At 35.6% G+C, this 17,062-nt stretch overlaps 1 protein-coding gene across 5 annotated transcripts in view; it reads left to right on the forward strand.

The window, feature by feature from the left end:
- The first annotated feature begins 4,785 nt into the window (after positions 1–4,785).
- Positions 4,786–17,062, forward strand: part of LOC134530842 (dipeptidyl peptidase 3) — a 79,000-nt gene continuing 66,723 nt past the window's right edge. The window contains exons 1-3 of one of the 5 annotated variants that reach the window (XM_063366092.1): positions 4,792–4,889; positions 13,228–13,349; positions 13,742–13,916. In XM_063366092.1, the coding sequence (XP_063222162.1) occupies positions 13,282–13,349; positions 13,742–13,916 (243 nt within the window). In that variant the 5' untranslated portion in view covers positions 4,792–4,889; positions 13,228–13,281. Of the gene's footprint in view, positions 5,167–13,227; positions 13,350–13,728; positions 13,917–17,062 lie in introns of those variants that run through there. The other 4 variants (XM_063366095.1, XM_063366094.1, XM_063366091.1 and 1 more) reach the window with 4 other exon arrangements.

Genomic DNA, 17,062 nt, shown 5'->3' on the forward strand with positions numbered 1-17,062 from the left:
GAAGTGCAGGGGTTGCATGCCCTGCGAGAGGAGTGATCTTGTAATGCCGGCAAGCTAGGAAGCACAATAAAGAGATGCCTTTTAGTAACACAACAGTTTTAACCTAGATTCACAAATCGTGGAGTAGAGCCCGAGCCATCATTGACAAAAACAATTTACCGCTTTCAACAAGACTGCTGTTTGGATTTTATTCAATCAATAGCACCTGATTTCGTAACACTCGAGAATACTTTTGTTTTCCCACCCATGTCTTATGGAGTGCTGACCCTGAATACTGACATACTAAATGTACCTTTTACGTGTAACAAACTCTCTGTGTGTATCTCTGCTATGCCAGATACATAATCTGGTACAGTTATGATTCTTTACAGTATCTTACGACACCTTCTTGTCGTATATATGGATCATCTCCTGAATCTATATAATGGAATACTCCGGTTCAGTACCATTTCACATAAATAGCGGAAATACCATATTTTCCCGATTAAAAAACCTAAGAAAAAATTACTTTCTATCTCACATATAGCTCTTCGTTTTTGTATTGAGAAGCGCTTTGAAAAACTTCTTAAAAACAGATTGATTTGGTGGTTGGAAAAGAATAGTTAACTACGACCGAAACAATTTGGCTTAAGTCCTGGACTTATGATATCCACTCAGTATTATTCAAAATCACATTGCTTTAAAACAGAAACCTATCTTCTCTACCTTATTGCTAGATCTAGTATCCACTTTCGATCATGCCAATCTTAGTACCCTATATTGGAAATCACAACATATTAGTATTACTTCTCTTTTCATTAGATGCCTCAATGCCCCCTTTGCTATAAAATATTATCACCTTCAGATGCCCGCCAGTTGAATAATTTCTAGGACCATTTATAAAGATCTGTTACAGTTCTCTTATCACATCACATTGGATACAGCACATGGAATATTACCTATGCTGATGACTTTGTCTTATGGACATACTGCAAATCATACCAAGAGGCGCAGCTCGTTTCAGTCGCTACCATGGAGCATGTGTTCATGTGTGAGACAATAATGATCTCATGGTTTCCTTGGAAAAAAACTCTCTGTTACATATTCTGCCATCGTCCGGGTTCTTGTGTTCGAGACCGGGCGCGTATCCTAGCGGGAAACAGACTCTTAGTGAAATTACGTTCCGGGAGGGCGCCAGGCTAGCTCTGCGTCTAACCAAATTTGGGTTCTGTGGGTGCGTTGCCCTTACGTGGCCCACTAGGACCGTCGGCGACGTTTGTGGTTGGAGGAATCCCTGGCTGTTAACACATGACAGGCCCTGTGCAGCATAACACGCTGATTCCTAGCTGGGGTAGGGAGACTCAACACAATAACATACACGGATTCGAACTTTATACTGTCGGTGACACGTCGCGCACGGAGTGTGCGGAGTGGACGTTTAATCGGCTCAACAGTTACAATTACAGTTTACACTTACACGACGTACATTGAATTACCCTACGAAATTACATTGAATTAACACTGAGTGCTCTGACGCACTGTCACTAATCTAAGCCCTCACGCCAGTCGAGGTTAAGGAGGAGGTTGATTTGAGACGGCCAATCCCGAGAATTGTTAGAGTGGCGGCACCCGGGTCCACCTATGTGGACTGCGGTCCGCAATTAAATTAGATGCAAGTTCTATTTTTAGCTGTCACTGGTGCCTGTGCACTCGGCGTTTAACAAAAATTCACTTGTAGCGGGAGTCGGCACGTGCCGTATGGTGAACTGCCCCACGTAATGTCTAGTGCGGGGAGTTTATAGTTTAGCGGCTTGGTTAGGCCCTACACCGTAAAAATGACCGGGGATGCACGGGGAGTTTATGCATGAAAAAATATTTGGTTTAAATGACTATAGTTACCATCAGTAAATTTCAGTGGAGACAAAGGGTGATGACTCCCCATGGAACGCACGTCTGCCCCGGTCCGCGAGTCGCTGGGGACGGGCGTTTTCCCTTGGCGCGAAGGAAGGTCTCAGCGTTCTCTCGCGCCAAAGTTTCTAAAGTTCCGTTATTCGGAAATTATTTTAATAACAAGAAGCTGAGAGTGTCTCTAAATTCGTTCATTAATTATTAATGATTAATCTAATTGGCAGATACTCTTTAACAATTATGGTTAGCAAATTTACGTAAATTAAGTTTAAATAATAAGAGTCACACCAGAGACTGTTCGTCACTTGTTGACTGCTCCAGTGGCTAGCTAAACATAAAAAACAGGGAGGCAATATTTATGTTAACACAACACTAATTAATTCAGGCTGAAGGCTCCAAAGGGGTACTCACAAACTTGTTAATGTAAGTTCACACGTGAGTGACTCGGGCACTCCTGCGTCGCACTTTCCTTAGGCGGGGTTTTTAATTACTAATGTAGTTGTTATTCAATTATGTTTGATTGTTCGTGAACAGTGGTCGCGGTTTTAACTAATTAAGCATGGCATTTGGTTCTACCTGGTCCTCAGGGGCTCGCCTGACTCGGGTGGGCCATTGCTAGGGGTGCATTCCGTTAGCGGGGTCGGATACTGGTGGTTGCAGGTCGGGCTTTGGGGTGGCCTTCGGCCAGACCTTGCAATTCAAAATACATTGACACCACTCCCACTGCCTGTTTTGGTTTTTTAATTAATTATTAGTGTTGTAAAATATCTCAGGGTTTTTAACGGGGGTTCGGCCTCGTGGCTGCAGGCAGGAGCGCGTCTCGGAGTTTGAAAAAACGTTCAGAAATTACCTGGGCTGTTCAGGCCACCCAGGACGCCTTGTAAATGAATGGTAAACGATTTACAGGACACTGCACTTTATTCAGTATCGATACACTCATTCGTCCCGAGACTGGCCGCGTCCGTTGTCGGACCGCTATGACACGCGTATCTCTATACGTGACGGTTCGCGCGAGCAAGATAGATTGCAAAGTTATATCGACAAACTGACACATTGGCTTCTCGTCCCTATGAAAGGATTAGCAGATAAACACGAAACTGTTATTGCCACAACTTAGGCTGGCGTGTAAATACGTAGAAAAGATCCTATGTTCAGGATAGTTTGCAGTCTAGCCTGCTACGAAATATTAACGTCTCTGAAATTACGTGGGCACACCGACTGGAGACGTACACGTAAAAGTTCCTTACAAATAAAAGTTAGTCACTTAAAATACACGTTACACTTAGCACTATAAAACGGAGAAAGTTACAAGACGAAAGCTAGTTAGTGTTATTCTCACCACTTAATACGGAGGATCTATGACGATAACGATTAATTGGCTAATCAGCCGAAAATTGTGTACCACTACTACGCGGTCCTTAAACTGGACATGGATTTACGTATAAAAATGAAGTTCCCTTGTGGGAAGAATTTAATAAATTAAGAGCCGCACGAAATATCGTGCGACTGGGTTGGGGTCGGCGCCGAGTTAATTAAAAGATTTACAAAACTTACACTATTGCTGAAATGTTGAAGAGATGCTAAAGTTGATGACCCGACGTTCGCGGAGCGCCCGACCCCTTCGAGCTCCAAACGGTAACTGAGTGCGAGACCGCCCTGTGGCCTTGCGCCTAACCACGTGAAATGCGGGAAAACCGACCCGGCCAGTTTTGGACTTAAAGACAAGTTACAAAATATAAGCTTATAAAACAATTAGACATAATTTCCCTTACATGAATCCTCTTTTAAATTGTTATTAATTTAGTTGCTTTAATTTGACAATTAATTATATATAATTAGTTAGGCGCATTGCCACACCCGGCTGGGCGCTGACGTCGCTTTGGTGTTCGTTGCGGCGCACTTTCACACACTCGGCGGGCATCACGCTCCGGCGTGTTCGGCGCACTTAAGAGTAAGTGTTGTTGTGGCATAACGGCCTGTGCGAACCAGAGGGAGCACCGGCGGTCGGCGTCAACATGTTCAGGATATAGCGCTCATTGTTTTTAAAGAAATTAATTACTTGGGCATCATTATAGACTCAAAGTTATTGGGAAAGACACAAATTCGTCATCTTCTTGGTAAATGTCAGAAGCAGGTAGTTTTACTGCGAACTCTCACACATGTTAATTGGCGAGCTTATTTTCATATTTTAAAATTACTTTACATAGCCAATATCCGGACACTATATGATTATGAGAGCCAGATCCTGCAGTCCCTTAGTATGGAGCTGGTACGGCATACGAACACATGCACACTCAATGGTCGTACCTACGACATCGATTAATTGGTCGTGGGGCAGTTTCACCTAGTTGTGTCTACGACACTAGGCGCGGGCTGGGGTGCTTTCCCCCCAGCAAGGTCTGTCATCTAAAAAGTGGGAGGTGACCCGGCTTTTCCTGCCACATGAGGTACAACGTCAAATGTAATAAAAGGTGTTAAATTTAACTTTTTAATTTTTGCATTATTTAGAGGCTGTTCCCAGACAGGTGGCCAAAGGGTGGTGGTATATTCCTAAGAGGAAAAGCCATTACAATTACTCGATGGTAGTGAGAATGTGAGTTGGAATGTGTTGGTTTAAGAGTGTGTGATGATAAGGTATTTGGTTCAATTCCTTCGAAGAGTGGTAGGAAATTAGGATGAATGCTTACGATCGGGCTTGTGCCCATTTGCAGCATAATTCAATTTTTTTTAAAAAAATATTCTTTTGCTAGTCGTTGTATTGTCTATAAGCCCACCCATTACATCAACTGGCTTTTACAATCTTAACAAACACTCATTTTTAATGACGCCTTACAGTTTCCACCTAAGTACCGGAAGAGTTTGCGTTTGGCCAGATAAACGATCTCGCGTGGTCCATGTTAGAAAAAGAAAATGGTCTTTGTATATCAGTAATGTGTCTTTGACTTCAATGCACTTCGCCTGTTTTTCGACCATTCGGTTATGTCAACATTTTTAAAATTATTGTGAGATGTGTTGTACGTTAATTTTTTTTTAGTTCAAAATGTTTTTTTTTATAAAAATGAATAAAATTATGAACGTAGGTTTTATTTGCAAATATGTATCACAATCGAAATGTGTGCAGGCTCAACAACTTCTTAATAGTAATATTTCAAGGGTTTTTAGGACTTCAGTTGTCAGCCCGTTTTCCAGTGCAAGCACAAGGAAACCCTCCTTGATTAAACTTTGTCGGTGTTCTCATAGGTGTTCTTTCACTTTAGATGTCATTTGCTTAGCGAATTGGTATGTAAACAATGTTATATATAAAGTAATTTTAACGTTTTACACGTTTTAAAGCAGCAGTTATATGTTAATAGGTTTGGCAATATTTCATTATGGCTAATTCCTCCATGCAACTAGATTTATAAATTTATATGTCATTTTGTTGAATTGATTAGTTCCGGAGTCGGAGTCGGTGACCCCCGGTAAATGCTGCTAATACATCACCTAGTAGTGGACTCGGGAAATTTCAAGTGATAGTTCCATTTGTTCTTCCGGGGTAGGGCGGGCGGGAGGCAGAACACACTAACTTAAGTAATCTGTACTTTACTGCTGGAATGCATTATTTAATTTTCATTAATTTTTCATTTATTATCTGCTAATGGAACACAAAATTATGTTACAGGCTGTGATAATGATGCTATGTATTATTGGCAAGTACATTATGTTTTACAATCAAGAATTGATGAGAAAAATGCACAACCTACAAGGCCTATTAACTTCAGAACACAATAAACTTTAATTGACTCAAAACAAATATCATCTAGGTTTACAGAGCATTTTAATTTGAACTAAAATTTTTTTGTTAGCAATGGCAAAGATTAATTAGGCCCAAATAGTACTAGAAAGGTTTATGTACAATTGAATTTGTGTTTTTCCAATAGTTTCATATAATTTGGAAGGTTGTTATAAAGTTTAACTCTATTGCAGGAAAAAAAACTGGGGTAAATATGTAGTGTACGGATTAGCGCCACCCAAACTCCCCATTCCCAAGCTTGTACCTTAAATATTTACAGGTCTTAATTACTTCAGCACCTCCTTGTTGATGACTTCAACAATAGTGCTACCATATTGGGATGTAAAGTTTTAAAACATTTTTAAATTTAGTTAAACTGACTTCACTAAACCTTTTGCTTAGTTGCTGTATGTTCGATAAGCGAAAAACTAACGTAACTTAGGAAAATTTAACGTGTTACCTTACCTAATAAATGTTACCACTTACCTAACATAATAAAACAAATTTTTAACCTAACATCACATTAATTATACCGTATAACGTATCTAAGTTTATCCCGGATGGAATGATCTAATAGGTATTGATTCAACTGTATTAATGATTCTTGCTCTTTTAATTTAGTATGTAGAAAGATATGGACTTTACAAAAGTGTGAATATAACTATACTAAACAAATCATGTCTTTTATTTTATCTTTCGTATACAGTTTACAATCATAATTCATTGTTATATCACAATTTTTTATCATGGTTTTTCTGTAGTTTTTTTTGGATTGAGGCTTCCATATGAGTTTGCTGTTCACACCACTAAAGAAATATTGTTGATGTTCTTTTACCAACTCAAAATACTTTCCTTGTGATAAACTCAATCAAAGGCTTGAGATAAACCTTGTATAATATCTACCTAATGATTTTTCATCAGTATCTATTTCCTTATATATCTTTAAAAAAAACAAAAAAGAATAGTTGTTTCAATACTTCTAGCTTATCTAAAACTATATTGTGAATTTGAAAGTTACTTATACTTTTTAGATTGTTAAAATAGTTTTCATTTCAACATTAAAATAAATGGATGAAATTAGACATAATTGCTATCAGATTAGGTATATTATCTCAATTTGTTTTTCAACTTTTGTTATGCAGGGTAATCATTTTTGTAGTTTTGAGATTGTCTGGAAATTCCAATAATTAAGGATGTGTTTATTATATGAGATACAGGAACAGCTGTAGGTACTATTAGCATAACATTTTAATACCTTTTTTGGTATTCATCTAGTCCTGCAGATTGTTTGTTCTTCAAAGATTTTATGATCTTATCTCTGTCTCGAGTGTCTGAATTAAGTATAAAAAGATTTTTAGGAGCAGCAACAATTGTTAAAGATTGGAGCTTGATGTTAGAGATTTTAAGGGGCCCACCTACCTGGGCACATATACGGTGTGCAGAGTTTCAGAAGAAATCACACGATTGGCAAACTGCTCAAGATATCCGACTGGGTACCTAGTTCTGTATTTTTGGGAGAGTGAAAAGGGCTAAAAGTCATGTTTTCAGAATAAAATTTAGACATGAAATGCCCAGTAAAGATTCTTAAAAGAACCCAAGGACCTTGCATTACACCTTTGTCTTTATTTACCCGTTATCTAATATTATTGTTACTGTTAATATTTCATAGTTTTATTATGCTCAATGAGAAGACTTCGCACCAGTTCAGGAAGAGATACCGTGCTGTAAGCACCATCTCGCATCATACTTATCATCTCTCCTCATTAACATAAATACACCCCTGTCTAGGCGGATCCCCTAAAAGATGAGCATTTGTGAAAAACTTGTTGATTTAGTTACCATAGTAGCTCGGATCTGTTATCAAAACACCATAGTTATCTTTAATATTAATGTTTATAATATTACAATTAGTTTTATTTATATCTGATTTTCTTGTCAACTAAAATAATTTTTTATTTATTATCAAATTCCATAGTTAAATAATTGTTAAAATTCAGTCTGGTTTGTGTTAATATGTGGTGGAATCAGAAAAATGTGGAGGGGAGTGTGATGATAAACTAATGTTTTCCTATTTTTACCATGCTTAAATTAGCTTTGCCTGTATGTATTTATGAATGGACTATGTAAGAAAATCTTTTCATTCAAATTTTACCCACTTTTCGACGTCCGAATGTGTTGAAATTTCGCATACAGGGCATTCCACGTCAGATCATCTCAGACTGAATGAAATTTGGTACATGGTATATTCAGACAAATTTAAGAAGCAGTATTTTTCATTTATGGTTTGGAATTTAAAGCCCTTCAAAGTTCCACTATGGTGGAATTTTTTTAATCCGCAACCAAAGTCGAGTGACACATCTTGCTTCTACATTTATAATAACAGTTATTAATGTAGAATTGTGAAATTCACCATACTTATTCAGAATTACTTATATGTAGATTTCAAATATCACTCGTAAAATGTAATTAAATGCCTAGAAGTACATGCAATTTATGTTAGAAGTGGAAAAAATAAATTACCAAAAATTGTAAACATTTCAGTAATCCTAATATAACTTTTTTATTTTCTATTAATTTTTACAATCTCGGGCTTGGTACCATTAGAAAGAGCACAACATTTGCTACAAAATGGTGAAAGAAGTGGTTAAGATGATTATAAAAAAGTTTTAAGTTTACAAAACAATTTGTACATGTAAAAGCAAAAATGTTTGAAATAATGATTTAGCCTTGTTGGAAATGCACATTAAATATAGTGTAAGCCTAAATATGAAAAATGCTAATGACAGTGAGAAGAAAATGTTTGAAGAAATTTTATGGTTCAATTAATGTTTGGTCACTCAATAAGTTTGCATAATATTGCATCTTGCTTAAATGTAGATGATGTAATAGCATCATCTAAATGTTTACTGTACAATACAAACAAACAAGTAAATTTAAAATAAGTATAACTATTAAAAATAAACATCAAAATATAAAATGCATAAAAAGAAATACAAAACATAGACATTACAGTAAAATGAAATTACTAATTGCAGGCTTATGTAAAAATTAATTAAAAAAAAAAAGAAAAAAGAAAAATACATTATATATCTAGCTACACTTTCACAGATTTATAAAGTCTAAATGACATACAGACCAGACATATAAACTGGCAGAACAACGTCTGTTGGGATCTGAAAGTGATATAAATTATTTTTCACACTTGACATTCAAATTAAGAAGACAATTACTAACTACACCCTGTGTTCAGCCCAGGCAACGCCGGGTATTGCAGCTAGTTCTTAATATTTCTGAACTTCCTGAGGAAGAAAACAAAATTCTGCTTTGGAGGATAGATGTATTCACACTGCATTCAAATTCAAGTATATGTTCACACCACTATGCATCACTCATTAAATATACAGGGAAGCTTTGAAAAAATATTGTGACCCAGCAAAAAAACACAAAAGGTCTATAAAAAGTGGAATAATACCTATATCTCTTCAAATGGTCAAATATGCGAAGAGGAAAGCTGGTGTTTTGTTAGTTCCTGGACAAAAGCTGTGTTCCAACTGTAGGACGAAGTTATTACAAGAACAAGAGTTTAAAAATTCACAGGATAATTCTAACAGAGAGGAAGGCCCAAACCCTCACAGGTGTACACCTAAGAAGGAAGACCATACATAGTGACACTACACCATTTGAGTAGGAAGATTTGAATTTAAGCGTGAGTACTCTTGATGTATCACCCTTAAAACTAAAAGGATTTTCAAAGCATTCAAAATTAGTGTATGGTAAAAGAAAGATAGTTGATGTCAAAAGTATAAAGTGAAATCAAAAGTAGCAGCAGTTTTGAAGCTACCAGAAGATGAATTGCAGTCTGAAGGAAGTACTGATGAAGACTTACCTGAAGAGTCAGTTATTAAGAGGAATGCAAGTGACTTAAATTTTCTGATCAGTCAGATGAAAGAAAAATTGAAATAAGGAATAAGTTTCACATTTGGTCAGTTGCACCTAATTTCTGGTCACAAAAGAAAATTTCCACATAATTCAAGGTTTCTGACTACATAGCAAGAAAATTTGGTTGTTGGTGAAAGAAAAAGGAATTATTTCATATCCTAAGTCTTTGCAAGATCAAAAAATTTCTGCTGAAGTTGTTGAAAAACTTGTTTTCAAGCAGATGAAAACAGCAGACTAATGCCAGGTGCCAAAGATAAGGTTAGTGTACACAAAAATGTTTACGAACAAAAGCACCTAATACTCTGCAATCTTAAGGAACTACACACGGCATACAGAGAGAAATTTCCTTGTGATAAAGTAGGATTTTCTAAATTTTGTGAGCTGTGCCGAAATGGTGTAACAGTTGGTGTACACATTCAGTCTGTGTCTACACCAAAATCCAATCCTTCTTTTAAGTGCTATGAATTTAGAAAAATCAAAGCTAAAGGACCTTATCAATTTACTGGTATGTGATAGTGAAAACCGTGATTGTGTGTTAAGACTAATTCCTAACTGTCCAAATTCTGAAAAAGTACAAGAATGTGTAAGAAACATTTTTACTGACTTTGATGATGAAGATGAAATTGAGTTTTCACAATGGTTAATTACTGACCACAGCCATTTACAAAAGTTGGTCCTTAATGTTAGTATATTGATCTGGTTTTGATGAAACTGGTGGCTTTAGTACCAAACTCATTCATCTCTAAACAGCAGTCAAACTATGTGAAACACAGGAAAGAAAACATTCAGCCAAATTAAATTCTAATTTTCATGGACTTTGCAGAAAACTATTCATTTGGGATCCAATACAAAATTCAGTCATATCATAGGGCATGTTCTGCTTGCACGTTACATTCAGTTATTCTGTACTTCAGAAAGGATGAGGAAACATGTAATATGTCTTTGTGATTTATCTCAGATTACCTAAACCAGTTTTTTTCAATCTTTTTGATTTCGCGACCCCTTTACAAGTTGAAAAATTCCGGCGACCCCCTTGTGTCACAGAAAGACAAAGAAATTATTTAATTAAAAGACTACGTTAATGGTATTTTCTATTTTGGTACAATTATCTATTATTCGGATCCACACACTGCAGGAAGCCGCGAGAGTTTTGAAAGTAAGTACGAGGTAAGTTGGTAAGGCTACGTGCGACTTAACTTGGACGCCAACTTGCGCGGGCCAAACTGCGTCGACGACGGCCACGTTGCCACGCCGCATTGTTGTTGCGGCGACAGGAAGCGACCCGCGCGCGCCACCCACCGCCGCCCGCAATGTTCTTTTGTTTCAACTCTCATCTCACCCAGTTAAGTGTAGTCACCGATGAGTACGGACGTCATTCTTTTGTTTTTCACTTGCTCAGCGCGTTTGTAAAATGGATAAGTTTCTCAAAAGATCACAGCCTTCAACATCTGGTACGAGTGTCAATAGCGGTGGTGGTGAAAAAAACCCCCAAAAAAAAAAAAAAAAAAATTACGATGACAGTTATTTGAAATACGGGTTCACAGTCATAAATAATAAACCTCAATGTGTAATTTGCGGCGATGTTTTATCACGTGAGAGTATGAAACCGTCAAAGCTTATGCGGCATCTCACAACCAAGCATAAAAAAGAAGCTGATAGGCCGTTGGATTTCTTTGAACGAAAGTTGAAAGCTCTTAGTCAGCAGCAAAATACTATGATTCAGGTTTCCCTAGTCTCCACAAAGTGTTGTTAAGACCCTCAAAACGCTGTTAGAACCTTGCCTTTTTCTTTCAGCCGGCGACCCCCCGAGTAAGGCTTTGCGACCCCCCTCGGGGTCGCGACCCACAGATTGAAAAACACTGACCTAAACCATGATGTTCTCTTTGTATATGAGGTTCAAAGAAGATTGAGCTTACTAATTCATGAAGAATTCCTTAACATGAATCAAGTGGAGTATATCACAGATGGTAGTGCAGCACAATACAAGAATTTTAAAAGTTTGGTCAGTCTTTGCTATCACTTGGAATATTTTGATTTAAAAGCTTCTTGGACCTTTTATGCAACAAATCATGGTAAAACAGCTTGTGATGGTGTTGGAGGATGTGTTTAAAGGACAGTATGTAGAGTGAGCTTGCAAAGACCGTATAAAGATAAAATTTTGACAACTGATCAGATGGTTCATTTTATAATGAATACTTTACTAAAATTAAGGTTCAGCTGATCAAAGAAGATGACATTCACGCAGTGGAAGTGAAACAAGTGTTTCTCAGAGTTCACAACTGTGCCTGGAACAAGGTCCTTGCACTATTTCATCCCACCATCTAAAACTATAATAGCAGCTAAGCGAATTAGCTCTTATCAGAATTGTTCGTAGAGTACTCTTTGACTGAAACAACGGAGAGCCTCAAAATTAAAATCAATTTGTCTGTGTTTTCAGTTTATGATAAGTGTTATTTTGGTTTAGTGCTTGAAAAAGAAGTTGAAGATGTAATGATAAAGTTTATGCATGCTCACTGGCTAGCTAAATTATTTTACTGGCCAGAACATTTATTAGAAAGATTCATGCTGGTTGCAATTAGTCAACATTCTTTGTACTGTTGATGTTCCGGAACTTGAGACTCGGGTTGGAAGGGTGCATTATGAACTGACATCCATGAGTGAGAGAAAAATTACATCAAAATGGTCTAAATGGAATCAGCTTCTTCATTGATTATATTGATAAAGAACCTAAAGTAGCCCTACTACAGGTATGTACAGTACAACATCAAATGATATCAGTATTGTAAAAAAATGCAATTTTCATGAGCACAGCTTGCAGGTCTAACTTTGACTTCTGTAATTCTGTATTTTTATTTATATAAACTTATGTACTGTATGTATTTACAGTTAACAAATATTCTATCCACCAAATCATTTCTTTAGGTGGGATGATATCTACAAATTATATTTCACTATTTTGTAGCAAATTTTGTGCTCTTTCTAATGGTTCCAAGCCTGAGATTGTAAAGATTAATAGAAAAGAAAAAAGTTATAATAGGATTACTGAACTGATACTTACAATTTTTGGTAATTTTTTTTTCCTCACTTGTAACATAAATTGTATGTATTTTTAGGGATTCAATTACTTTTTACGAGTGATATTTGAAATCTACTTAAACTTCTGAATAAGTATGGCCAATTTCACGATTCTACATTAATAACTGTTATTACAAATGTAAGTTGAAGCAAGATGTCACTCGACTTTGGTTGCGGATTAAAAAAATTCCAACAAACGGAGGAACACTACAGCCAATATTCCAAAAATGAAAAATACAGGTTCTTATATTTGTCTTAAGATACCATGTACCAAATTTCATCCAAAACTGAGATGGTGGGGTGGACACCTCTGGATGATCTGGCATGGAATGCCCCACTTGTTTTCAACTGATAATAATTTAGTGATGTCATTTGCAGTCAAATTTTCCTGTACAAGTTGAAATTAAAGCAATATGATGGAAAAATATGATGGTTTGAGAGGATCATTAATGTTTTCTTTTAGACAACTAATTTTTTTATAAAGTTATTCAAATCAAGGGATTACATGCTGCATGTTATACTTATTAACCTGTGGGTTTGGGCCGTTTCCATAGAAATGATGATGTGCCTGAAGTTGCCAGTCATCTTTTAAGAAGACTGAGCAAGGCATGCTGAAACGTCAGGCACTTCCCATAATTTCTACGGATGTGGCATCAGTCCAGAAGCCAAGAATTAGGTAGTGACTTTGGCCATGAAATCATAATATCTAAATGCTTCATGATGTAGACAGGTGTACCCTCTGTGTTCTGGGAAGCAATGAGTTGCAGATTTAAGATAAAATAGTAAAATATATCTCAAATTAGAAAAAAACTTAATTTTTTTGCATAGTACTTATGTGGTCAAAATTAGTGGGCCCGAAAAATAATAGTTTTGGAATTTAAAACTTAACAATTATTAATTTTATGTTTTTAAATCATACCAGAAGTTTTTTTTTACATTATCTTGTAGAATAGGGTATGATATAAGGAGATTTTATGAGTTTATGATATTGTGGGAAGTGAAATAAATACAAGCTGCAGTGTAGCCAACTTACATATGGTAATGTGCTTCTACAGATTTTTTTTTCAGTTGGCATCACACAGCAGCCATGAAGGACTTGGATCAGCACATGCTTCCAAATAACTACCCAATTGTGGAACTTGACTGCAAGGTTGCATTTGACTGCATATCGCCGAAGCAGAAGTTGTACTGCCACTATCTCAACTTGGCCAGTTGGCATGGGAGTCTCATCGTGTATTTACAGGTAAGTTTTCCTCAAGTTTATGATTTCATGTTGTAGAATTATATGTCGTCATAGCAGGGTTACTATGGGTATAGAAAACTGGGAAAACTGAAATCTCATTTTAACAAATACGTACTTGAAAAACCTGTATTTTTGGTACTGTAATAATAATGAGTGTATTAATATTCACTGGGTGGTTCAAGACTGTACCAGTGATTTGTTAAGTATCGGGTACTGATGGGGTATAAAAATGTAATGAATAATGAATGTAGATAACATTTTGAGGTTTAGGTTTTTTCTCCAGTTTTATTATTTTATCTACCCTATCTTTATTTTCTGAAAATTCTGATTATATGTGTACTACTAGGATTGTGCAAATATTCAGTTGTGCAATCTGTATCACAAGTTTATTTTTTATTTTGTTTAGAAATTCCCATAAATGTAATAAAAAAATTTTGTTAAATGAATATTTGAATACCAAATGAATGTTAATTTGGTTTATATGATATTAAAATATTGAAATTACTGTACTGTTTAATCTATTACCTTGTTTTCTTATGAGATAAAATAAATATTTAATCTTTCAAATTATATTTTTTTATTTGAAATATTAGACATGAAGCAACTTCGTTTGTTGGATAAAATGTACAATACCTCACAAATTTCATAAATTTTAATTTTTTTATTTTTTTATTTTTAAAAGTTTGCATCATAAATAACACTGCCTTTTACTTTGCAATTCTGTGTAACTTTTTTTGGCTCAGTTGTAATACGTGATACCGGGAAACAATGAAGCTTATTACCAAAAAAAAAGAAGTAGGGGAAATAATAAAATCATAGGAATAGGTGAATGAGGTTTGAATTGAGTATGATTTCATGATTTGGTAGCAATGGAGTTGACAATGTTGATGTGTGGTGTGTAATGTTCGTTGTTTTAATAATGAAAGGTTATGGAAAATTAGGAAATGTCAACAACAAATACGTGTAAATAACTATCTTGGGATGGGTTGAAAAGAAAAAAGTAGTGGTGAATTTACTTACAAAAATATGTAGTCAGATATGTACTATAGTGAATATGGAAAAATTAAGCATGTATGTTGAATTAAGGTTTTGAAGTTAGGGTTAAGCTAAATGTGAAATTTTAATACGTTAGGTTAGCACTCGTTCAGGTAATGAAAACGTAGTGAATAGTTGAATAGGTTAGGTTAGCTACATTATAAATTCATTAATGTAGTCTGGATGGAACAGTTTATCATGAGATAGAGGTAGGTTACTATATTAGTATAGCTACCGTCTTACGTGAGTTTTTGCCAGAATACTGTAGACGCAGTATTTTTCACATAATTAATTTTTTTATTTTAAAGGTTTTGGGTATCATAATGAAGACCAAAATTCTACTCAGTCTAGTTTAGTTTTTGATACAGGTAATTAATTTTTTGAAATTTCGGATTTTCACAATCAAATTTTTTTGGTGTCGTGAAGTAGACTTAAAGTCCCACCGGGTCTAGTCTATTTTGCGATACTGGTATTTAATTGACGTTGAGACATTTGAAGGTAATTGTCTCGGTTTCGTGTACTAGAATACAGTCCCATCCGGTCTATTCTATTTTGCGATACCGATATTGAATTTTGGAAAGTGAGACTTTTCAATATAATATTTTCTTGGTATTATGAACTGGAATACAGTCCCACCTGGTCAATCCTATCTTGCGATACTGGTATGTATTGAATTTTTCGAAAGTGAGACTTTTCATTATAATATTTTCTCGGTATTGTGAGCAAAAATACAATCCAACCTGGTAAAATCTATTCTGCGATACCAGTATTTTATTTTTCATAATTTACTACTTTTTATGCAAATTCAGTTTTTTGTATAATGAAATTTTATAATAAATAGGTAACGCTGTTAAATGTTCCGATACTGCCATAAGTTGTAATGTCTACAGTTCTAATTTCATTGATAATAAAAAATCTGTATCGCAAAATAGAATTGTGCAGGAGGTGGGGGAGGGGATTATATTCTTGATCACGATACTGGAAAAATATAATATTTAAAAAATGAAATGCATGAAAAAAAGAGTGTTTATAGTTCCCTGCCCAAATCCCCCATATTCCTGCGCTTGTCCCATAAAAAATTTAGGAGTTTTAATGACGTGACACCATATTGATGACATCATTAGTATTGTTATGGTATCATGATCTAGAATTGGCTCCATTTATTTTTCTACAGGTGTTTGATCACTTGACCAAAATTAGACATTTTTTTTTAGCTATTACTCTTATTATTTGCATTGAAAAATTTTGTAATAATGCCAGAGGGGGTGAAATTGTTGGGTGGGGGAGGAGGGAGGCAGAATCATTATTACTGTATATTAAAATTTTCTAAAATTTAAAACTTCATTAATTTTTGGTTGCAGTGACAACTAGGCACCTGATTTCTTTGTATCCCAGGCCTAAAGTTTAAAGTTTTGAAGCAAAATAATTTTGTCAGTATTAGAGGTTTACAATAAAATATCAAATACAGCAAAACCCCTTATTTGCACTTTTCATGGGGACAAAGTAAAAAAGTGTAAAAAGCGGGAAAGTGTAAATAAAGGGAAAAGTATAAAAAGGAGTACAGTTTACCTTATTTAGAATTTTTTTCCTTTTGTTTAATAGCACATACTACAATGCAGGTACAAACACACTAACAACAAATTTTACTTTAGTATTTAATCAATTATTAATTTACCACATTTGACAAAAATAAAAAAAGAATGAAAGCCAAAATGTTTTTCTGATTACTTCCTAAAAAATAAATTTGAAATTTTCTTCTGCTTGCTTTTTTGGCTGTTCAAGGAGATTATTTGCCTCTCCAAATTATAAATACAGTTGCAACCGGCAGGGTTTATAACAAATACGGGCTACATACACATTGCTCACAGTAAAAAAATTTTTAAGAAAAGGCCGCAAATTGATGAATGTTTACCGTCAATAGCGCGCCAAACGCGGAGAAAGGTCATTGTACTCGGTCAGCTGCTGTAACGACGCGGCGGCGCATGCGCACTCTATGCTCCGCCCAGACTCATGACGCCATTAGCCGCCAACCAATAGATGCGAGCTTAGCGGAAAAAAATATAAGCTCCACCTCCCGTGTACCAATTTTATCCAGTTCTAATACCAGTTTA

This window comes from Bacillus rossius, chromosome 3 (genome assembly GCF_032445375.1).
Source record: "Bacillus rossius redtenbacheri isolate Brsri chromosome 3, Brsri_v3, whole genome shotgun sequence".
Lineage (NCBI taxonomy): Eukaryota > Metazoa > Arthropoda > Insecta > Phasmatodea > Bacillidae > Bacillus > Bacillus rossius.